We start from the raw sequence: 22,919 nt of genomic DNA, 5'->3' as shown, positions 1-22,919 counted from the left end.
ACAGAAGGCAGGGAGAGGTGCTCGGCCACTATCTGCCCACAGGGAAAGAAAGGATCCATGAAAACAGCATCGAATCTGCTCTCCTCAAGGTACTGGATCAGCTTTCTGTCAGCCAGGAGACGTTTGCAGGAATCCAAGAACATGGTGGTAAAATTGGCTATTTTCGCGAGTTTTTCCAAGAAGGGCTGGGGTGTGAAGCTCCTGTGGCCCATCTGTCGGAATTCTGCCTCCACATACTCCCTGGTGTAAGACACAGAGTATGTTTTCAGGGTGTAAAGCCCCGACGGGCGGATCCGGAGGTTCGTCTGCGGTGCCACCACCACGAGGTCGTGTCCCCGCTGCCGGAGCCGCTCCACGACCGGGCGCATGCTCAGCCAGTGGCTGCCGTCAATGGGCACCACCAAAAGCTTCCCACCTTCACCAAAGGTCCACAGGAGCAGGCAAAACACAGCCCAGGAGGCAGGAGAATGAAATCCTGGCTTGGAAGGAGCCATTTCCCTCGTGCGGCCAACAGAGTTTTAAATGGCTGCAGGAGGAGGAATGAACCACGGGGGTACTTTGCACTTGAGTTTTAACTGAGGCGGGGTTTAACTTTTAACAGAGAGAAATTGGGGTAATTTTTAACTGTGGGTAAATATTGGGTTTATCTCCCGTGCATGGTGAAGGCTCTGAGTAACCGGGCACCGCGAGGTGAAGTTGCATGTTCGGATCGATGTCAGAGGATTCAAACACTCCAGGGAGGAGTGACAAAGGGAGGAGTGACCAAGGGAGGAGGGACCAACAGCATCTTGGGCTGAAGGGCTGAGCAAGAGTCATGAATGGGACTCACCCAGCAATCACTAACATACAGGTAATGATCAACTCCCTGCCTTGGGTCCGCTCCCCTGATTGGACACAGAACTAAACAAGCCTGACCTTTGGATTGCTTTGTGCCCTTGGAGTGTAACCAAGAAGCAAAGATTGACAGAGATTTGATATACAGTGGGTTGTAAAGGTTTATGTGCAGATTTGGTGCTCTATCACAGCAATTATCACAGGGAAAGTCCTGGGTTTACAGTAGTAAAGGTGTCGCAAGCCGAGCAATAACTCTCTGTCTGAAAGGATAAACCACTGACATCTCCCTGCCTGCACAGCACAAGGGAGATTTAGACAAGGGAGGGGAGATGGTTACAGTCCTGAAGGCTTCTTTTCCCAATCAGCCTCTTATTTGCTACCTTACACAAATCCAGAGGTAACAGAGCTCCCCCTGTGTCCCTGCACACCCCTGGTTTTGGGGTATTCGTACACATGGAATCCCAGAATGTCCTCATTTGGAAAGACCCACAAGGATCACCAGTCCAACTCCTGGCCCTGCCCAGGACACCCCAACAATCCCACCTGTCCTTGAGGGTGTTGTCCAAACCCTCCTGGAGCTCTGGCAGCTTTGGGGCTGTGCCCACTGCCCTGGGGAGTCAGTGGGTCAGTGCCCACCACCCTCTGGGGGAAGAACCTGAGATCCAGCCTAACCCCCCCGACACAGCTCCATGCTCTGTGGCACTGAGAAGTGCCTGGGTATATCCACAGATTTCCATTTTTTTTTGTACAATCATCTCCTGTGATTAATTCCACAACTGTCAGGAATATTAAATCACATGACCCTGAATTATTTTGTCATTTCTCTGACACAGAACATGCCCTGAGTGTCCAATATGATGATGATGTGCTTACAATAAGCTAAGCTACACCTACAGGCAGCTACACAGCTCAGGCAACTTGACCTAAGCTCTTCTGGAGAGAAACCCTTCAGGTGTTTGAAGAGCAAGCCTTGTGATCATCTATCAAAGCCTGAAATCCCACTCCCAGGCCATCCCAGGATTCGATCACATACCGGATCAAGACAAGTGTTACAGAACAGAGTCACAGGATATGCTGAGCTGGAAGGGACCCACAAGGATCATCCAGCCCAACCGTCAGCCCTGCACAGGCCCATCCCCCTGTGCCCCAGAGGATCATCCAAACCCTCCTGGAGCTCTGGCAGCCTTGGGGCTGTGCCCACTGCCCTGGGGAGCCTGGTCAGTGCCCAACCATCCTCTGGGGGAAGAACCTTTTGCTGAGATCCAACCTGACCCTGCCCTGACACAGCTCCAGCCATTCCCTGCTTCCTGTCCCTGGTCCCCCCAGAGCAGAGCTCAGGGCCTGCCCCTCCTCTGCCCCTTGAGGAAGATGTGACTGCAATGAGGCCTCCCCTCAGCCTCCTCTTCTCCAGCTGAACACACCAAGAGAGCACTTAAACCAGCACATCTTAAATAATCACCAATAAATGCCATGACACCCTCGGGGTAAGCAACGACCAACCTCTGACAATGGCTTCTTCTGCACACAGTTGATGCCTCCAACATAGACCATGTTGGGCATTATGGGGCGCGGGTACTCAAAAACAAAGTCGTATCTCATCAGCATCACCGAGGCTTTGCTGAAGAGCTCCTGCATCGTTACATCTCTCTGCAGAAACTCAGAAGCCAAGTTCCTGTACTCTGTATAGAACAGGTAGCAAAGCGCAGGCTCTGAGAGCCCAATCAGGAGGTTCTTCACACGCTCTGGGAATGTCATGTGATCCGAAGTGGAGGAGAAAGTCCTGGGCACGTAGGACACAGGACTGGGACACTGGGCAACTTTGTAGTCTAAGGTGCACGGGAGGCCACGCATGAAGTAGACTGTGGGGAGGGAGAGATATTCAGCAAGGATGGGGCCACAGGGCAGCACAGGGTCCATCATGATGGCATCAAACTTGCTGTCCTGGAGGTACCTCATCAGCTCTTGGTCATACAGGAGGTGCCGACAGGCGGAGAAGAACAGGCTGGTCAGCTGGGAGATGTTGCTGAGCAGAGCTGTGAGTGTCAGCTCAAAGCTCTTCTCCCCCATCTCCTGGTAGTATTTGTCCACAAACTCCTGTGTGTAGGGCACGGAGTATGTTTTGATGGTGAAGGACTGAGGGCTCTTCAGGAGCAAAGCAGCGTCAGGAACCACGGCCACGATTTCGTGCCCCTTCTCCCAGAGTTTCTCCAGCACCATGCGCATGCTCAGCCAGTGACTCCCGTCCTGAGGCACCACCAAGAGCTTCCCACCTCCTGCCACGCTCCAGAAAGCAAGGAAAAGAACCAGCCCAGCGGTTACCTGGTGCCTCCACATCCCTGCCGTGGGGCAGGAAAGGAGATCAACTGCTCCTTCTTACTCCTTTCAGCAGAATATGAAGGCAGAAAATAGTTGTACCTCGTTTATATCGCGGTGGACTTTAATGTTTACCCCTACAAAATGTTTGCTGAGACAGGTTACTGGAGTTCCAAGATCAGGGTTTGAACACTGATAAAAGCAGGTGCTATCAAGGCACCTGAAGAAGCTGTTCCATGCATTTAAGTTATCTCAGGTGATTGAGAACAATTAGCAGGGCCCTTGATTAGCAGAGGCAGCAGTTGCTTGTGGTTTTGCTGGGTCAGGGATGTCTCAAGTGAGTCACTGTGCATGTGGCTGGGCCAGATTCAAGGCAGGAGTCAATTTTATGGCCACTGAGCTTCTCCAGAGAGCTTGTACTACAAAAACTGTGGTGAACTATTGACAAGGAAGACCTAAACCTCCGACCTTTGCTTGGAAAGGTGCCTGGAGTTCACGCAGGATGCCCTCCGTGGTTTGCAGGAGCTGGCACGCCAAGCAGCGGAGTCACCAGAGTTTGGGTGACTTATTAACCACATACCTTTTTATCGAAACAGTGACACAGCAAAACGTGCAGCTCTTGCTCAAGAGGGGCCACCAGAGTTCACAGATGAGTAGCCTGAGGCCAAACATCTCTTTGAAAACAAAGATGCAGCAGAACATGATGTTCTTGCTCAATAGGGGCTGTAAGAGTTCACAGGTGAGAGGCTACGGGACAAATGTGTTTGAAAGTTCACAATAATAGGTACTTTTCCAAGAAGTTATCAAGGCCTGGCTGTGGTAGGAGCCAAGGGAAGTCCACACTTGTCTCCTGTGCTCACCAGAAGAAGGGGAGAACAGTTTGAGATGCTTCTGCATTTCTTAGGGTATGACTTTTAAGGCAGAAAACCCCCAAACCCACATTAGGAGTCCTGATCTTGATCACAGGCTACTTGATGGGGAGGAACAGTGATCCCAGAGTCACTGAGGTTGGAAAAGCCCTCCAAGGTCATCAAGTCCAAGTTTTGTCTGATCCCCCCCTTGTCCCCCAGCTCAGAGCACTGAGTGCCACGGCCAGTCCTTCCTTGGACACCTCCAGGGATGGGGACTCCAAACCTCCCTGGGCAGCCCCTGCCAAGGCCTGACCACCCTTTCCAGGAAGAAATTCCTCCTGAATTCTTCCTGATGACTGAGCCAAATTCTTCTGGGTAACAGTAAAAAAAAAATCAGTCACAAACAGTTTGAGAGATTTGGACTGAAAATTTGGTAGAAGCTTCTTTTACCCTGGAGGTTTTGAAGGTTTGCCTGTCTAACAACACAGCTGCCCTGCTGTGGATGGAAGTCCCACTCCCAGGACTTCTTTAGATACCCAAATCTGGTTGATTTGAGTGGCATTTAAGTGCCTAATTATTGCTGAGAACCTGGGTAGAAGCTGCAGCAAGCGATGCAATGGAAACCCAACGTGTACCTGGGTGAATGAAACAGTTTCCCGTAACAAAGCAATGCTTTGGAGGGGAAGGGAGGCAAAGGCACTGGAAAACTTTCCAGATAAACCTAAAAAAAGCAGTTTGTGCTGGAAAGGAGGGCCTGGCCAAGCAGATCTCACCTGCCACTAAGGCATACTTCATGGATAGGGAAAAGCTGGATGCCAAAAGCTAGCAAGGTTACAAAAGCCAAATAAAATGCAGGAATGGCAACTGAACAAGAGCTGGATGGAGAAGACAAATGGTTTTAGACTCCCCTAACCAAGCACACCCAAACAGAGAGAGCTCTGAACAGTTTCTTCATGCCTGGAAGGGCTGTCTTGGAGCAGGCAGGAATGGTAGGAATTTTGCTTCATGAATTGGCTGCCTTTGCCAAAGGCACCTTAGTGTGGGAAGTACATTCAGAGGCTAATACTAAGCCTAATACTAAGAGTGTCCTAAAATGCTTAATTGGAGAGGAGGTTCTCCACGTGGCTTGTTAAAAAAAGGGATTCTCATAAGCCAGGAGGAAGGACTGTAACATCCAAAGAAACTGCATTAAAGAGGAGGGAGTTTCAGACATCAATAGGGAGGTTCACACTGGATATTGGGAAAAATTTCTCCATGGAAAGGGTTACCAAGCATTGGAACGGGCTATCCAGGGAAATGGTGGAGTCACCATCCCTGAAAGTGTTCCAAAAATGCATGGATGTGGCACGTGGGGACATGGATTAGTGGTGGGCTTGGCAGTGTTGGGCTGATGGTTGGAGGATCTCGGAGGTCTTTTCCAACCTCAGCAATTCCATGATTCCACACAGTCCCACCCTGTTTAAGCCAAACTTTGGCTCTAGCTGGAAGTGAGATGACATTAAAAGGCCAAAAACTGAAGCTCCAGTTCCTCTGAGTCCATTCCCACATTTCTGTGGGAAAAGGATCTCACCTAACAAGGCAAAGCATTAAATACACCTTAAGATGGCAGTACTTACTCATGTAGTAAACTCAGAGTTGCAGACATACTCTTACCCTACAGACAGGCCCCTCACATCTCATATTTGACACACAGTTGTTCAGCCAAACATGGATCATCTGTGAGACACTAAAACAAAACGCTATAAAACACCACTGAAGAGGTAACAAAACCCAACCCAAACCCTCGAGGCTCATAACAGTTTCAAAAAAAAGGTCATAAAAGTTTTAGGAAAGTTCATAAAAGTTCAAAAAGAGTTCATGGAAGTTGTGACACTGGATTTTGAGCAACACAGGAACAGCCTTTCGCGTGTTTATGAGTCTGAAGTCCACAAGTCCTGCCTGTTCCAAAAGCAAGGGTGGAAGGAGATAGAGGGGGAAGTAAAGCCAAAGTGCAGGGTTGAGTGCCAAGGCTGTGGGCTGGGAATGGTCCAGCAAATATCCCAGAGAGGGGAATCCATGATTATCCCTCTTGTAAGCCTATAAATCCTGGCAGTCAGCCTGCACCTCTTATAACCACCCAAATCCTTTTTAAATTCCCAGGTTTTGTCTATGAAAAATAGATAATCTGCTGCTTTTGAGGGGTTGACTTGGGGTTTTTATAGTGCATGGTGTGGAAAAATTCTCCTTTTTGTTTGCATTTCAGTGTTAGTCACAGGTCAAATATTGGGAGAAACTGCCTGTCAGTCCCCCTTCCACCCTTAGCTTTTCCAGATTTTATACAAGGTTTAGCAGGACACTTTATTCCATCTCCATCTCTTCTAGACTTGAGAGCCAAGTTTGAATCCTCTTTAAAAATGCTTCATTTTTACTGTGTGAGATTCAGCTTTTCCCGAAAAATCAACCTCATCTCACCCACTTGGCAAAGCCAATATCTGAAAAACTCAGCAGGAAGAGTTATTACTAAAAATAGAAGTTACTCTGCAAACCACAAAGTAGATTTGAAAACACATTAAAAAAAAGGCTGAAATAAATCCAAGAATCATTCTAGAAGAATAACTTATACTTCATTTTAATTATGCCAGTTAATACTTTAAATAAGGAGTGCCACTGGCCCTGGGATATGGAAAAAGAATGCCACAAGTTGGGAAAATGAGTCAATAGCAGCATCAGGAAAGCCAGCAAAGGGAAAAACAAAGTTCTGCTGCTGGCTTGGGATAATAAAATAAAAAATAATAAAAAGTTGAATGTGAGATTGACAGTGGCAAAGCTGCAACGTGGAAAATCTGAACTGGATACAGAATTAATTAATATGATGAAGTGTGTTTGGTATAAGGGACGTAGGAGACACTCAAAACTCAGCAAGGCAGAGGAAGGACCAGCCTGACCTAACTGGACACGCTCAGGAGGTTCCCCGAGGGGCCTCAAATGACATTCCAAAGCAGAGGAAGTTTTTTTTCATGAGTCTCTGACAATTCAAAGCACAGAGAATCCACCCTTAAAGAACAGATACAGGAATGTAGAGGAAATCAGTCAAGTCGGATCAGAGGATGAGTGAAGGTCTCAGACCAAACAGCCCTGAGGGAAGAGGTGCTGGGACACCCCTCCAGTGCCAGAGGTGGCTTGGAGCAGAGGCACAGCACTTCCCAGAGCTAATTCCATGTACAGCACTCCCTCCACCTCTACCTTCGATGCCTTCACTGCCAGCAGTGCAGAACAAAAGCAGTCTGAAATCCTCCTGCCCCCTGCCCACAGCCCGAGGACTCGGACACACCCTGCGCTGCAGCTCCTCGGAGCCACTCCAACCCCGCAGGGAAAACCAGAGCGTGACCCACCTGGCTGAGCTGCTTGGAAGCACAGTTTACTCCACTAACCAAAATCATGTTGGGCATCAAGGGCTTTGGGTAGTGCAAGACAAAGTCTATCTTCATGAGCCAGATGGAAGCCTGGCGGAGGAGATCCGGCACGGTCACGTCCCGACGCAGGAATTCCGAGGCCAGTCTGGCATACGGTTGGAAGACAACGTCGCAGAGAAAAAAATTGGGGATGTCATAGAGCACATTCATGACCCGCTGGAGGAAGGTCATGTGGTCTGTGTAGCCTGTAAAGACCCTGGGGACGTAGGAAGGGGGGTTGGGGCACTGGGTGGCTTGATATTCCAGAGCACAGGGGATTTGCTGCAAGAAATACACGGAGGGGACCGAGAGATGCTCTGCCAGGATCTGCCCACAGGGGAGAATGGGGTCTGTAAGGATGGCATCAAACTTGCTGTCCTCAAGGTAATTGATGAGCTCCTTGTTGTGGAGCAGGTGTGTGCAGGTGGCCAGGAACAGAGCAGAGGTTTTCTTTGACCGCTGATAAAGCCTAATGACTCTCGCCAGAAAAGATCCCCCTTCAAACAAGTCCTTTGTAAATCCTTGGAAATCTTCATCCATCTCTTTCTGTGTGAAAGGCACTGGGTACATTTTCATCACGTAGTTCTTGGATGGCTTGATGTGCAAACTCACTTCAGGGGTGACCACGACCACGTCGTGTCCCTTCTGCCGCAGACTGTCCAGCACCTCCTTCATGCTGAGCCAGTGGCTCCCGTCCACTGGCACCACCAGGAGCTTCCCACCCACAGCCAAACCCAGCAGGGACAGCAGCACCACCAGTGTCACTGGGAAGTGAAGGGGAGCACTGACTCCCGGGGCCATTCCTGCACAAACCTGGTGAGAGCCTCCAAGGAAGGAACCAGCGGCAGCACTGGCACCCACTCCGCACTCCCGAGCAATCTGTGCCTCAGCCCGACTTTTGACCCCTCAGCTGTTTGCTGTGTGGTAAATCTGTAATCACTGGTGATAAAAGGCTGTAGAACCGGCAGCAGAGCTCAGCAATCTGATAAATGAGGTGGGTGCTCCAGATAAGCCTCTTGTGTTTCTGTAGTAAAAGCTTTGTCACCTTTGAGCAGGACCTGCCAAGCAAACACAGCTCCTCGAGGCTCACTGAATTTGTTCTCAGAGCTCACACTGCCATGATCAAGTCAAACCCCTGGGAGACCTGCCCTGCAAACAGAGACGGTGCTGCTTAACCCGAGAGCCCACAATCTGCCACATTCCTCGAGATTCCAGCTCTGGGAATACCCCTGTGAAGGAGCAAATCACTGACAAAGAAAGAAGCAAACTCACTGACAAAGAAAGACATCGTGAGGCCACAAGGACAGAAGGTTGATGTACATTTGTCAGTAAACACGAGGCCCTTTTACAAACATTTGCTGAGTTGTAGGGATTACACCTGACTGCAAGGCTTTCACAGCCCCATGGATTTGCCTCTGGCTGGTTCGTCCCTCACTAAGGGAGAAAAAAACTACAGGATGTTCCACAAATTAGCTTTGAATATGCATAGAAAAAAAGGCATTATCTCAGCGTGTTTATAAGTGAGAAGGTACAGAGGCCTACAAGTGGAAAATGAGGGAGAAAGTGGGAGAGAAATTTCTTTCATAAGTATTCACCAAACTCACCCTAAATACGAACTCAATTCCTCTCTGTAACACAAAACTTCACCCTCAGGACACACAAATCAACCACAGCACAAATCAAAACCAGACCCACCTGAGTCAGCTTCTTGTGAGCACAGTGTACTCCTCCAATGGGAATGATGTTGGGCATCAAAGGCCTGGGATAGTCTAACACGAATTCTACCCTCAGGAGCCAAACGGAGCCCTGGCGCAGGAGATCCAGCACAGTCACATCCCGATGCAGGAACTCCGAGGCCAGTTTGGCAAAGGGTTGAAAGCCAAAATCACAGAGGAAAACATTTGGGAGGTCGAAAAGCAGATTCCCCACCCTCTGGAAGAAGGTCATGTGGTCTGTGAGCTGTGAAAACCCCCTGGGAACGTAGGAAGGGGGATTGGGGCACTGGGTGGCTTCAAAATCCAAACCACAGGGGACTCCTCGGAGGAAATACACGGAGGGAAGGGAAAGATGCTCTGCCAGGATCAACCCACAAGGTACTACAGGGTCTGTGAGGAGGGCATCAAACTGGCTCTCCTGAAGATACCTGAGGAGCTCTTGGTTTTTCAGGAGCCATTCACAGCTGAGAACTGACAATTCACCGAGTCTTTTCATCCCTTCATATGTTTTAAGAAATCTTGTCAGAAAAGATCCTTCCTCAAAGGAAATCTGCAAAAATGCCTGGAAATCTTTCTCCATCCCTTCCTGTGTGAAAGGCACTGGGTACATTTTCATCACAAAGTTCTTGGATGGTTTGATGTGCAAACTCACTTCAGGGGCGACCACGACCACGTCGTGTCCCTTCTGCTGCAGACTGTCCAGCACCTGCCTCATGCTGAGCCAGTGGCTCCCGTCCACTGGCACCACCAGGAGCTTCCCACCCACAGCCAAACCCAGCAGGGACAGCAGCACCACCAGTGTCACTGGGAAGTGAAGGGGAGCACTGACTCCTGGGGCCATTCCTGCACAAACCTGGCGAGAGGCTCCAAGGAAGGAACCAGCGGCAGCACTGGCGCCGGCTCCCTGCTCCCGAGCAATCTGTGCCTCAGCCCACTGCTGATCCCTGTTTTATTTGCTGGGTGGTGAATGTGTAATCACCCAGGTGATAAAAGGCTGCAGAACCAGCAGGGAAGTCAGCCAAGTTCACAGGCTGGTGCTGTGTTGTGGAATCACCAGATCACACCCACTTCTCTCTATCAGAGGAACCATAAAGAGTGTCCCTGGACAGAGGCCGGGGCAGCTCTGGCTGGGACTGCACTCCTGACACCTTCCCTCTGGAGGGGCCTTCTGCCCCTGCAGGAGATGGGTCACCTGCACAGCACCACAGCCTTGCACAGGCTTCTCCCAGGCCAGGCCTGCTGCCTCTCCCGCAGGAAACTCAGCTCTGGGAGGCCCAGACCCCCGGGCTGTGGAACAGCTCTTGGAATCGCTCTCTAGGCTGAGAAGACTGAAAAGCTGGGAGGATGAGGCAGGTTCCTGCAGGACACACCATCCACCCTAAGCAGCACTCCCAGTGTCCCAGCCCTGCCTCAGGGCACGGACAGGTTGGATCTGAGAGCTCAGAGGGCAGAGCAGAGATTTAAAACACTCTGTGAGGGAACTGGCACCCAAAAAGGGAACTCAATTCCTCTCTGTAACACAAAACTTCACCCTCAGGACACACAAATCAACCACAGCACAAATCAAAACCAGACCCACCTGAGTCAGCTTCTTGTGAGCACAGTGTACTCCTCCAATGGGAATGATGTTGGGCATCAAAGGCCTGGGATAGTCTAGCACAAATTCTACCCTCAGGAGCCAAACGGAGCCCTGGCGCAGGAGATCCAGCACAGTCACATCCCGATGCAGGAACTCCGAGGCCAGTTTGGCAAAGGGTTGAAAGGCAAAATCACAGAGGAAAACATTTGGGAAGTCGTAGAGCAAATTCCTCACCCTCTGGAAGAAGGTCATGTGGTCTGTGTGGTCCGTAAATATCCTGGGAACGTAGGAAGGGGGATTGGGGCACTGGGTGGCTTCAAAATCCAAACCACAGGGGATTCCTCGGAGGAAATACACGGAGGGAAGGGAAAGATGCTCTGCCAGGATCGACCCACAGGGTAGGACAGGGTCTGTGAGGAGGGCATCAAACTGGCTCTCCTCAAGGTACTTGATGAGCTCTTGGTTTTGAAGGAGCTCTTTGCAGCTGGAGACCCCAAAGGCACTGATTCTTTTCGACGCTTCATACACTTTAAGAAATCGAGACAGAAAAGATCCTTCTTCAAATGAAAGATGAAAAAATGCCTGGAATTCTTTCTCCATCTCTTCCTGTGTGAAAGGCACTGGGTACATTTTCATCACATAGTTCTTGGATGGCTTGATGTGCAAACTCACTTCAGGGGCGACCACGACCACGTCGTGTCCCTTCTGCCGCAGACTGTCCAGCACCTGCCTCATGCTGAGCCAGTGGCTCCCGTCCACTGGCACCACCAGGAGCTTCCCACCCACAGCCAAACCCAGCAGGGACAGCAGCACCACCAGTGTCACTGGGAAGTGAAGGGGAGCACTGACTCCTGGGGCCATTCCTGCTCAAACCTGGCGAGAGGCTCCAAGGAAGGAACCAGCGGCAGCACTGGCGCCGGCTCCCTGCTCCCGAGCAATCTGTGCCTCAGCCCACTGCTGATCCCTGTTTTATTTGCTGGGTGGTGAATGTGTAATCACCCAGGTGATAAAAGGCTGCAGAACCAGCAGGGAAGTCAGCCAAGTTCACAGGCTGGTGCTGTGTGGTGGAATCACCAAATCACACCCACTTCTCTCTATCAGAGGAACCATAAAGAGTGTCCTTGGAAGGAGGCCGGGGCAGCTCTGGCTGGGACTGCACTCCTGACACCTTCCCTCTGGAGGGGCCTTCTGCCCCTGCAGGAGATGGGTCACCTGCACAGCACCACAGCCTTGCACAGGCTTCTCCCAGGCCAGGCCTGCTGCCTCTCCCGCAGGAAACTCAGCTCTGGGAGGCCCAGACCCCCGGGCTGTGGAACAGCTCTTGGAATCGCTCTCTAGGCTGAGAAGACTGAAAAGCTGGGAGGATGAGGCAGGTTCCTGCAGGACACACCATCCACCCTAAGCAGCACTCCCAGTGTCCCAGCCCTGCCTCAGGGCACGGACAGGTTGGATCTGAGAGCTCAGAGGGCAGAGCAGAGATTTAAAACACTCTGTGAGGGAACTGGCACCCAAAAAGGGAACTCAATTCCTCTCTGTAACACAAAACTTCACCCTCAGGACACACAAATCAACCACAGCACAAATCAAAACCAGACCCACCTGAGTCAGCTTCTTGTGAGCACAGTGTACTCCTCCAATGGGAATGATGTTGGGCATCAAAGGCCTGGGATAGTCTAACACGAATTCTACCCTCAGGAGCCAAACGGAGCCCTGGCGCAGGAGATCCAGCACAGTCACATCCTGATGCAGGAACTCCGAGGCCAGTTTGGCAAAGGGTTGAAAGCCAAAATCACAGATGAAAAAGTTTGGGAAGTCGTAGAGCAAATTCCTCACCCTCTGGAAGAAGGTCATGCGGTCTGTGAGCTGTGAAAATTCCCTGGGGATGTAGGAAAGGGGTTTGGGGCACTGGGTGGCTTCAAAATCCAAACCACAGGGGACTGCTCGTAGGAAATACACGGAGGGAAGAGAAAGATGCTCTGCCAGGATCAACCCACAGGGAACTACAGGGTCTGTGAGGAGGGCATCAAACTGGCTCTCCTGAAGATACCTGAGGAGCTCTTGGTTTTTCAGGAGCCATTCACAGCTGAGAACTGACAATTCACCGAGTCTTTTCATCCCTTCATATGCTTTAAGAAGTCTTGTTAGAAAAGATCCTTCCTCAAAGGAAATCTGCAAAAATGCCTGGAATTCTTTCTTCACCTCTTCCAGTGTGAGGGGTGCTGCAAAGTATTTCATCACAAAACTCTCAGATGGCTTGATGTACAGACTTACTTCAGGTGCAACAACAACTATTTCGTGTCCCCTCTGCCACAGACTGTCCAGCACCTGCCTCATGCTGAGCCAGTGGCTCCCATCGACCGGCACCACCAGGAGCTTCCCACCCACAGCCAAACCCAGCAGGGACAGCAGCACCACCAGCCTGGCTGTGACTGCTGGGGGAGCACTGAGCCCCGGGGCCATTCCTGCAGAAACCTGGTGAGAGCCTCCAAGGAAGAACCTCCCCAGTTGGGTGTTTTTAAGCCATCTGTGCCGCGCTTTGTCCGGGTGATCTTTAGACTTATTTGCTGTTCGGTCAATGTATAATCACGGACGTGGCAAAGATGGAATAAGGGGTGTTAAAGTTCAGCCAGTCTGGCAGGTACAGATCAGGGCACCAGCTTCCCTGGAAAACACCCCCCTCTGTGCATTGGAGGAGCCCTGGGTTTGCAGGAATGCCCTCTGGTTGGGGAGGGAGGGGAGCAGCGAGTCCAAGGTGCAGCTGGAGCTGAACTTGGCAGGGGATGCAAACATGGAGGGCTTCTACGGGTCCATTACCAGGAAAAGAAGGTCAGAGGAAGTGTATCCCCCCCAAGCCAGACTGGGAAACTGGAGATAATGGACAAGGAGAAGCCTGTGGGACTCTTTTTGCTTCAGTCTTCCCTGGCAACCTCACTGCCCTCATGTCTGTATTGGAACGGATATAACTTTCCTAATAATTTTCTAATGAATTGGTTTAATCAATCACAAGCAATGTCATTTCCCACTCTGTCACGTGCCACTGTAGCCAGCATTTAACAAGGTTTGCCACAAGCTGCTCTTGTGGGAACACAGTTTGGGAAAATTACGGGATTTACCTTTTGCTAAAGCAACCGGATACGCTTGGAAACGATCTCAGACCTAGAGGGAGGTTAACAAAGCCTGGGAGAGAGAGATTGCTCAAACTGGACACAAGAAATGCAGAATTTATGGACCACAAGGTTGCAGAACCACGAGATAAAGAAGAAACTAACCAAGACAATTCAGCACTTGTACTGAACCCCTCCCTATCTGGGAAAAAGTTAATGAAAAGACTGAAAAATGTGGGCTAATTAGGATGAGAAGCAAGAAATCAGTAACAAATAGAAGATAGAATACTAATTAATGAAGGGAATTGTGTAATTTATAGCCAATGAACATTAATTTCAGCAACAGATGGACACCAAGATGGGGCTGGGGGAGCAAAATCCCACCTTCTGTAAGAGAAGCTCAGGTTCATGACCACCTGAGGAACCCAAACATGCACTTGGGTCATCCCCCGAACATACGGGACTCCATATTCCCAGAGTCCTGAGGGAATTGCCGAGCCACTCTCCAGGATATTGGGAAAGTCATGGTGAAGTCCCAGGTGACTGGGAAAAGGGAAACACTGCACCTGTCTTTAAAAAGGATAGAAAGGAGGAAGATCACAGAACAGACCCTCCTAGGAGATATTCTGTGATTTAAGGAAATGAGGGATGCTTCAACAAATCTGCTCAAAACACAACATCAATTTTCCAAACCACAGTTTTCAGTCTAAGGAAATTCCTCCCCCTCCTGCCAGTCCATACCGTTTCTATTTGTAAAAAAGATTAGAAAAATATTTAAGCTTCACATGGGAAACAGGCTGGATTTTTCAGCAGTTTTATATCGTGACACTGCAAGGAAAATGGAAAATTGGCCCTCACAGTTCATTACCCTGAAAAGCCTCTTGTTGGAAGGATGAAGTAGGGGCTGGGAGGGGGAAGGACACGGGGATGGCTTTTGCCAGCTACAGTTAAAACTGAATTAACAATTTTAGATCAGTCTGGGAAGAGTTTGCCCCAGGGCCATGAAAGCAAACCACATAAATGCACAGGCAGGATCTGCAGACAAGCCCTAATTAGGAAAATTACGGCACAGAACTAGTTTTGACAATAGGATAATTTACTATGGAGCTTAATGAGTATTTTTAAGGACTTCTCTCAAACTACTGCAGCTCCCTTTGTAGGGAAGCTTTTGGGAAGGCAGCAGATGCAGATACAGAGACCAGAACATTACCTACCAACTGATGAGTTATGATGCTTCATTTCTAAATTATTTAAGGGTGGTTCCACCAACCAAAAAGATTCATTGTTTTTAAAAGTCGATTGTGACAGGAAAACAAATAGTTTGAGTTAACACCACTTATCTTTAAACACCTGGTAAGAGAGGGATCACCCTCACTGGTGGGTCTTGCCTCTTTACTGCAGTGATGAACTACTCCCACCTAACCTGCAAAAACCAATTGTGAGAGCAAAAATGCTCAGATCCTGCTAATTCTACAGAAAGTTACCTGCAGGAGTGAGAGAGAACTAAAACCAACCCAGTTTTTTGCCCAGTTTTTACATCCAGCTCTGGGATTTACATTCAGCTCAGCCCTGGGGCCGGGAACAAGGAAAACCCTCAAATCGATGGTGTCAGGCACCACAAACTCTTTCTCATCCTGACCTAAATCTCTCCATCATTTTCTTCTTCCAGGAGGAACAGCAGTGAAGAATCAACATTCCTGCAATAACTATTGCTGCCGGACTATGATCTTTAGCCCCTGGAAAAGACGACAGTAAGCCTTGTATCCCGAGCAGAGCCTGATTTTAAGCTGGAGTCGCTCCATGCCCTTGTCTGTGGGATGCATTCCCAGAGGATCTGCCCGGGTTTGTCCCCAGGAGCCAGTTAAGCAGCTCTGATGGAGAGAACAGATAGGAAAAAGCACTGCCCTGACAAAAGCGACAATTTGAAAGGGACTTCTGTGGAAAAGCAGATCAGTGGGAGGAGTGAAGTAACGCCTGAGGGCGGGGAAGGGCGGCTCTGGAGAGGATTTTACAAGCCCGGCTTCTGAAATGCAAATCTCTTTCCTTGTAAAAGAAGATTCACGTTCACAAAGGCCTGAGAATCTGAGGGAAGAGTGGTGAGAGGCAGGAGGAATCCATTCCCTAAGGATCCGGGAAGGGCGGCAAGTGAAAGAAGTTCAAGGGAAGAAGAGAGGAGAGTCTGTTTATTTTGGAGTCATGTTCACAAAGATAAAACATTATCCTTTCTAGGAAACAGAGGGATTTATTGCTGAGACACCTGGGTGACACTCAGATTCAGCATCTGCCTGCTCCTATATCTCCTTTTCCACTTAATCTCTGGCTTTACATGAGACTGTTCTACCTACAGCACAAGCAAGCAAGGATATAGATCACATGCAGCAAGGAGCTAACACACATCACCAGCTCCAACAAGCTAATCCAGGACATTATGGACCACAGCTTCCCAGGCAACCACCCACCCACATTTCCCGATCCAAACCTAAAAATGCAGCTGAAAATTCAGCTGCCTCGTGTTTGTGATGGAAGATGTTGTCACACAAAAACCTTCACCACAAAATATTAGCTTGGACTCAAACACAAGGCTGCTGGTACATAAAAGAGCACATGATGCTCTTGCACGAGTTATTTTTCTCACTAGATAAGCAGCTAATGGTCCTGAAGAAATATTCTCCTGCCTCTTACAAAGCAAAGAATTGTTGGAAGGGCTATTATAATCCAGCAGCCCTCTTGGCATGAATTCCTGCCTGAGATGGTGCTTGTGTACCTGACTTCAGCTGGAATTAAACACAGCATGGCACCCAATCCCCTCACCAAACAAAAGCCCTGTGTTGGGCAGACCTGAAGAAAGGAGGTGGGATCATATCCTTGTGCCTGTTTTTTAGGTGGATACAGGAAGCCTTAATCTGAATTATACCTTTAGGTAGAATCAAAGAATCCCAGGATTCCCAGGTTTGGGTTGGAAGGGACCTTAAAGCTCATCCAGTGCCACCCCCCGCCATGGGCAGGGACACCTTCCACTAGCCCAGCTTGCTCCAAGCCCCGTCCAACCTGGCCTTGGACACTTCCAGGGATCCAGGGGCAGCCACAGCTTCTCTGGGCAACCTGTGCCAGGGCCTCGCCACCCTCCCAGCGAAGAATTCCTTTCCAATATCCCACCTAACCCTGCCCTGTGGCAGTGGGAAGCCATTCCCTGTGTCCTGTCACTCCAGGCCCTTGTAAGTCCTCTGAGAGAGAGAGGTAAGATCCCTGTCAAACACTCTGGGATCACACAGGTGTGTGACTGCCGGAACTCTTCCCTTGTTAGCCCTCTCCCAGCCCGTCACTGACCTCAGACAATGCTTTCTTGTGTCCGCAGTTGATGCCTCCGATGAAAACCATATTGGGCATTACGGGCATGGGATAGTCAAAGGCAAAGTCGACTCTCTTCAGCCACACGGACCCGTGACTTAAAAGCTGGGCCATCGTCATCGGCCTGTGCAGGAACTCCGAGGCCAGCTCTTCAAAGGGGGAGAAGGCGATGTTGCAGCTGAAGGACTCGGAAAGGAAGAGCAGGAAGTTCTTCACTCTCTGGGAGAACGTCATGTGGTCTGTCTGGAGGGAGAACATCCGTGGGACGTAGGACGGCGGGTCCGGGCCCTGAGCAGCCTGTTTGTCAATGTTACACGGAACACCCCTCAGGAAGAACACACTGGGGATGGAGAACTGAACAGCAACGATCTGCCCACAGGGATTGAAGGGATCCGTGAAGACGGCGTCAAATTTGCTGTCTTGGATGTATTTCATCATCTCCTTGTTGTACAGCAAGGATCTGCAGGCGGCTTCAAACAGGGCAGCGGTCTTCTGGAAATGTTTCAGAGTATTCCAAAATCTGACCAGGAAAGGCTCTTCACTAAAGCACATCAGACCCAATGAGCGTATCTGTTCTTCCATCTCTTCCTTCTTGATAGGGACAGGGTAGGTTTTCAAGTCATAGACATCTGAGGAGTCGATGTATACCTTGTTGTCCGGTACCAGAACCACAATTTCGTGCCCTCTCTTGCTCAGCTCTGCCACCACTTCCTTCATGCTGAGCCAGTGGCTGCCCTCCATGGGGATCACCAGCAGCTTCCCAGCGCTGGCAGGACTCAGGAGGCACAGGAAGGGGAGCAGCAGTGCCCTCAGCATGTTGGAGCTGCCCAGAGAGGAGCCCACACACTGAGAGGCCAGGGCTGGCTCTCAGGCTTTTGTAGCTGTACCCCACCCAAGCAAACGCCCACTTGGCAACACTTCCACTGATCTCCTGCCCTTGGACTTGACTCCCATTCCAGGTGTTCACAGGTCTGCACGCAACGGAGCCACGGCAGGTAATTCATCATCATAAAAGGGAAAGGTCAGGGTTGTGCTTCCAAGGCGGCTTTGCGTGAGCCCAGGAAGGTGTGTCACCTTCAGGCACCTCACTCGCCCGAGCTGAGACACCTCAATGCCTCAGACTCCTCTTCTTGCCCTCAGCCACCTGACATTTACTGACCAAGGCAAGTTGCACAGTGAAATATAACTTGGACACAAATCTGAGAAATCAGTGTGGAAGTATCTGGGTTTGGGGTTTTGTTTTGTTTTTCATAACCCAAACCATTGGGCAACACTGAGAAAAATTCCATTTCTTTTCATTAATGCAAACTTCCCTTTTTTCTGAGAGAAGCAGCGAACAGGAAGTCTTCCCTCACCTCTCCACACAACTTTCACCTAATCCCTTATCTTGTCAGCTCTAAAATGAGGTTGCAAAACAGCAGTTCACCGTTGTACCTCCGATAACACAAACCATCAATCACAATCCAAACCACAGGGGACTCCTCGGAGGAATTACACGGAGGGAAGGGAAAGATGCTCTGCCACGATCAACCCACAAGGTACTACAGGGTCTGTGAGGAGGGCATCAAACTGGCTCTCCTGAAGATACCTGAGGAGCTCTTGGTTTTTCAGGAGCCATTCACAGCTGAGAACTGACAATTCACCGAGTCTTTTCATCCCTTCATATGTTTTAAGAAATCTTGTCAGAAAAGATCCTTCCTCAAAGGAAATCTGCAAAAATGCCTGGAAATCTTTCTCCATCCCTTCCTGTGTGTAAGGCACTGGGTACATTTTCATCACGAAGTTCTTGGATGGCTTGATGTGCAAACTGACTTCAGGGGCGACCACGACCACGTCCCTTCTGCCGCAGACTGTCCAGCACCTGCCTCATGCTGAGCCAGTGGCTCCCGTCCACTGGCACCACCAGGAGCTTCCCACCCACAGCCAAACCCAGCATGGACAGCAGCACCACCAGCCTGGCTGTGACTGCTGGGGGAGCACTGAGCCCCGGGGCCATTCCTGCACAAACCAGGGAAGTGCCTCCAAGGAAGGAAGTACTGCCAGCACTGGCACCCGCTCCGCGCTCCTGAGCAATCTGTGCCTCAGCCCCACTGCTGATCCCTGTTTTATTTGCTGGGTGGTGAATGTGTAATCACCCAGGTGATAAAAGGCTGCAGAACCAGCAGGGAAGTCAGCCAAGTTCACAGGCTGGTGCTGTGTTGTGGAATCACCAGATCACACCCACTTCTCTCTATCAGAGGAACCATAAAGAGTGTCCCTGGACAGAGGCCGGGGCAGCTCTGGCTGGGACTGCACTCCTGACACCTTCCCTCTGGAGGGGCCTTCTGCCCCTGCAGGAGATGGGTCACCTGCACAGCACCACAGCCTTGCACAGGCTTCTCCCAGGCCAGGCCTGCTGCCTCTCCCGCAGGAAACTCAGCTCTGGGAGGCCCAGACCCCCGGGCTGTGGAACAGCTCTTGGAATCGCTCTCTAGGCTGAGAAGACTGAAAAGCTGGGAGGATGAGGCAGGTTCCTGCAGGACACACCATCCACCCTAAGCAGCACTCCCAGTGTCCCAGCCCTGCCTCAGGGCACGGACAGGTTGGATCTGGGAGCTCAGAGGGGAGAGCAGAAAGGAACCTTAAAGCTCATCCAGTGCCACCCCCCGCCATGGGCAGGGACACCTTCCACTAGCCCAGCTTGCTCCAAGCCCCGTCCAACCTGGCCTTGGACACTTCCAGGGATCCAGGGGCAGCCACAGCTTCTCTGGGCAACCTGTGCCAGGGCCTCGCCACCCTCCCAGCGAAGAATTCCTTTCCAATATCCCACCTAACCCTGCCCTGTGGCAGTGGGAAGCCATTCCCTGTGTCCTGTCACTCCAGGCCCTTGTAAGTCCTCTGAGAGAGAGAGGTAAGATCCCTGTCAAACACTCTGGGATCACACAGGTGTGTGACTGCCGGAACTCTTCCCTTGTTACCCCTCTCCCAGCCCGTCACTGACCTCAGACAATGCTTTCTTGTGTCCACAGTTGATGCCTCCGATGAAAACCATATTGGGCATTACGGGCATGGGATAGTCAAAGGCAAAGTCGGTTCTCTTCAGCCACACGGACCCGTGACTTAAAAGCTGGGCCATCGTCATCGGCCTGTGCAGGAACTCCGAGGCCAGCTCTTCAAAGGGGGAGAAGGCAGTGTTGCAGCTGAAGGACTCGGAAAGGAAGAGCAGGAAGTTCTTCACTCTCTGGGAGAACGTCATGTGGTCTGTCTGGAGGGAGAATATCCGTGGGACGTAGGACGGCGGGTCCGGGCCCTGAGCAGCCTGTTTGTCAATGTTACACGGAACACCCCTCAGGAAGAACACACTGGGGATGGAGAACTGAACAGCAACGATCTGCCCACAGGGATTGAAGGGATCCGTGAAGACGGCGTCAAATTTGCTGTCTTGGATGTATTTCATCATCTCCTTGTTGTACAGCAAGGATCTGCAGGCGGCTTCAAACAGGGCAGCGCTCTTCTGGAAATCTTTCAGAGTATTCCAAAATCTGACCAGGAAAGGCTCTTCACTAAAGCACTTCGGACCAAATGAGCGTATATGTTCTTCCATCTCTTTTTTCTTGATAGGGACAGGGTAGGTTTTCAAGTCATAGGCATCTGAGGAGTCGATGTATACCCTGTTGTCCGGTGCCAGAACCACAATTTCGTGCCCTCTCTTGCTCAGCTCTACCAGCACTTCCTTCATGCTGAGCCAGTGGCTGCCCTCCATGGGAATCACCAGCAGCTTCCCAGCGCTGGCAGGACTCAGGAGGCACAGGAAGGGGAGCAGGAGTGCCCTCAGCATGTTGGAGCTGCCCAGAGAGGAGCCCACACACTGAGAGGCCAGGGCTGGCTCTCAGGCTTTTGTAGCTGTACCCCACCCAAGCAAACGCCCACTTGGCAACACTTCCACTGATCTCCTGCCCTTGGACTTGACTCCCATTCCAGGTGTTCACAGGTCTGCATGCAACGGAGCCACGGCAGGTAATTCATCATCATAAAAGGGAAAGGTCAGGGTTGTGCTTCCAAGGCGGCTTTGCGTGAGCCCAGGAAGGTGTGTCACCTTCAGGCACCTCACTCGCCCGAGCTAAGACACCTCAATGCCTCAGACTCCTCTTCTTGCCCTCAGCCACCTGACATTTACTGACCAAGGCAAGTTGCACAGTGAAATATAACTTGGACACAAATCTGAGAAATCAGTGTGGAAGTATCTGGGTTTGGGGTTTTGTTTTGTTTTTCATAACCCAAACCATTGGGCAACACTGAGAAAAATTCCATTTCTTTTCATTAATGCAAACTTCCTTTTTTTCTGAGAGAAGCAGCCAACAGGAAGTCTTCCCTCATCTCTCCACACAACTTTCACCTAATCCCTTATCTTGTCAGCTCTAAAATGAGGTTGCAAAACAGCAGTTCACCGTTGTACCTCCGATAACACAAACCACCAACACGCTCCCGTTTCACCAAGTCATGAGTCGTTCACAGCCAATGTTGGGGCAGTTCATGACCCCAATCCTGTGAGTCCAGGTCCTTCCTGATTATGAATTGCTGGGGCTTTAAAAATTGGTGATAACCTCTCATTAAATTTATAAGTTCATAAGTAGGTGGCAGGGCAAGTGCCTTTGGAAGGATTTCCCTTCTGCAGGGCATTCAGAGCTCTACATCCCTGGTGGAGTTCACTTTTCCCAGATTTCTGCCCTTCCCGGGAACCTGCTCTCCAAAAGGAGCAGCTCCATCACCCACACTATCTCCACATTGGTAGTTCGGCTGATGTTAAATTCCCACCCTCTGGAAGCAGTCAAACCTGCATCTCTTCTGAAGAGATCACAGCCACCAGGATGTATCAGGCAATCCCAGATCTGAGGAGGAGGACAACAATCCCATTTGGCTTTTTTCCTTCACAGTACTAGACCAAAAAAAGGAACTGAATGATGGGCTGAGGGCAAACAGAGGGAAAGGAGGGTGGAACAGGCCTTTGGGGACACAAAGAAGGAGCCATGGCCTTGAAAACCCTTTTTATGTATTGGGAAGAAAGCAAAATTTCGGACGAGGTGTGATACCTTTCCCTAATCCCACCGAGAGCACACACACATGGAAAACCCCAACAACTAAACCAGACCTCTGAGCTCTCCTCCTTTCACAGACACATCAGCAACCACATCCAGGTGTCTCCTGGACTCTTCAGCCCTGAGCTCCACCTTCCCTCTCCCATGTTCCCTCCTGAGCAGCAGCCCAGCTTTGATGAGAAGAGACATCCTCTCTTGGTAAAATGAGCCAGGAATTTGGCAGTTGGATGTGTGGCTTTGAATCCACTTCCAGAGAGGCACAAGCAGTCCCTAAAATTCAAGTTTCCTGAGGGAAGAACAGATTGCTGAGCTGTTATAAATAAAAGTAGGTGGTGATACCCCAGCTTGGGTCTCCAAAGAAAGCCTGACCAGGATGGTGTGACCCCTTGTTTGCTGCCATTCCCTGAAATTCCCTGCAGTGAACTGAGGCCCTCAGGGCTTTGCTGCAGGAATGTTCTGGGGTTTATGCAAGTCAAAGCAGTGCCAGACCAAAGACTTTTGATGGGTGTTGAAGTCTTTTCGGGTGGTGCTAAGGAAGAAAGAGGTCCTGGAGAAGAAAAGAGCTGATGCAAAACCATCACCAGCACAAAGGTTTTCCTGTTTTTTCTCTCAGTGGTGATGGGATTCCCAACACCTTCAGGATGGAGAAACAAACCCTGACAGCCTTGG

General features: G+C 50.3%; 3 protein-coding genes across 8 annotated transcripts in view; all 3 read right to left on the bottom strand.

Moving 5' to 3' along the window:
• The window catches only part of LOC113995163 (UDP-glucuronosyltransferase 1A1-like), a 51,356-nt gene that overhangs the window by 6,900 nt on the left and 21,537 nt on the right, over positions 1 to 22,919 (bottom strand). Inside the window, exon 1 of one of the 6 annotated variants that reach the window (XM_027734957.2) lies at positions 9,125 to 10,024. The exons of 3 other annotated variants lie outside the window; for them this stretch is intronic. In XM_027734957.2, coding sequence (XP_027590758.2) covers positions 9,125 to 9,985 — 861 coding nt within the window. In that variant the 5' untranslated portion in view covers positions 9,986 to 10,024. Of the gene's footprint in view, positions 1 to 2,334; positions 3,377 to 7,369; positions 8,231 to 9,124; positions 10,025 to 22,919 lie in introns of those variants that run through there. 2 more of the 6 variants (XM_039384359.1, XM_027734962.2) reach the window with 2 other exon arrangements.
• LOC113995167 (UDP-glucuronosyltransferase 1A1-like) lies at positions 10,596 to 11,584 on the bottom strand. The gene has a single exon (XM_027734973.2). The coding sequence runs from the start codon at positions 11,582 to 11,584 to the stop codon at positions 10,646 to 10,648; it is 939 nt and encodes a 312-aa protein (XP_027590774.2). The 3' UTR covers positions 10,596 to 10,645.
• LOC113995169 (UDP-glucuronosyltransferase 1A1-like) lies at positions 12,195 to 13,183 on the bottom strand. The gene has a single exon (XM_027734974.2). The coding sequence runs from the start codon at positions 13,181 to 13,183 to the stop codon at positions 12,245 to 12,247; it is 939 nt and encodes a 312-aa protein (XP_027590775.2). The 3' UTR covers positions 12,195 to 12,244.

Source organism: Pipra filicauda, unplaced genomic scaffold (assembly GCF_003945595.2).
Source record: "Pipra filicauda isolate LSUMZ 115617 unplaced genomic scaffold, ASM394559v2 scaffold348_size1222971_pilon, whole genome shotgun sequence".
Taxonomy (NCBI): Eukaryota; Metazoa; Chordata; class Aves; order Passeriformes; family Pipridae; genus Pipra; species Pipra filicauda.
This window is presented reverse-complemented; position numbering and strand designations above follow the sequence as displayed.

Coding starts and splice junctions, on each gene's coding strand:
- LOC113995167 (XM_027734973.2), bottom strand. CDS start 11,584: ATGGCCCCAGGAGTCAGTGCTCCCCTTCACTTCCCAGTGACACTGGTG.
- LOC113995169 (XM_027734974.2), bottom strand. CDS start 13,183: ATGGCCCCGGGGCTCAGTGCTCCCCCAGCAGTCACAGCCAGGCTGGTG.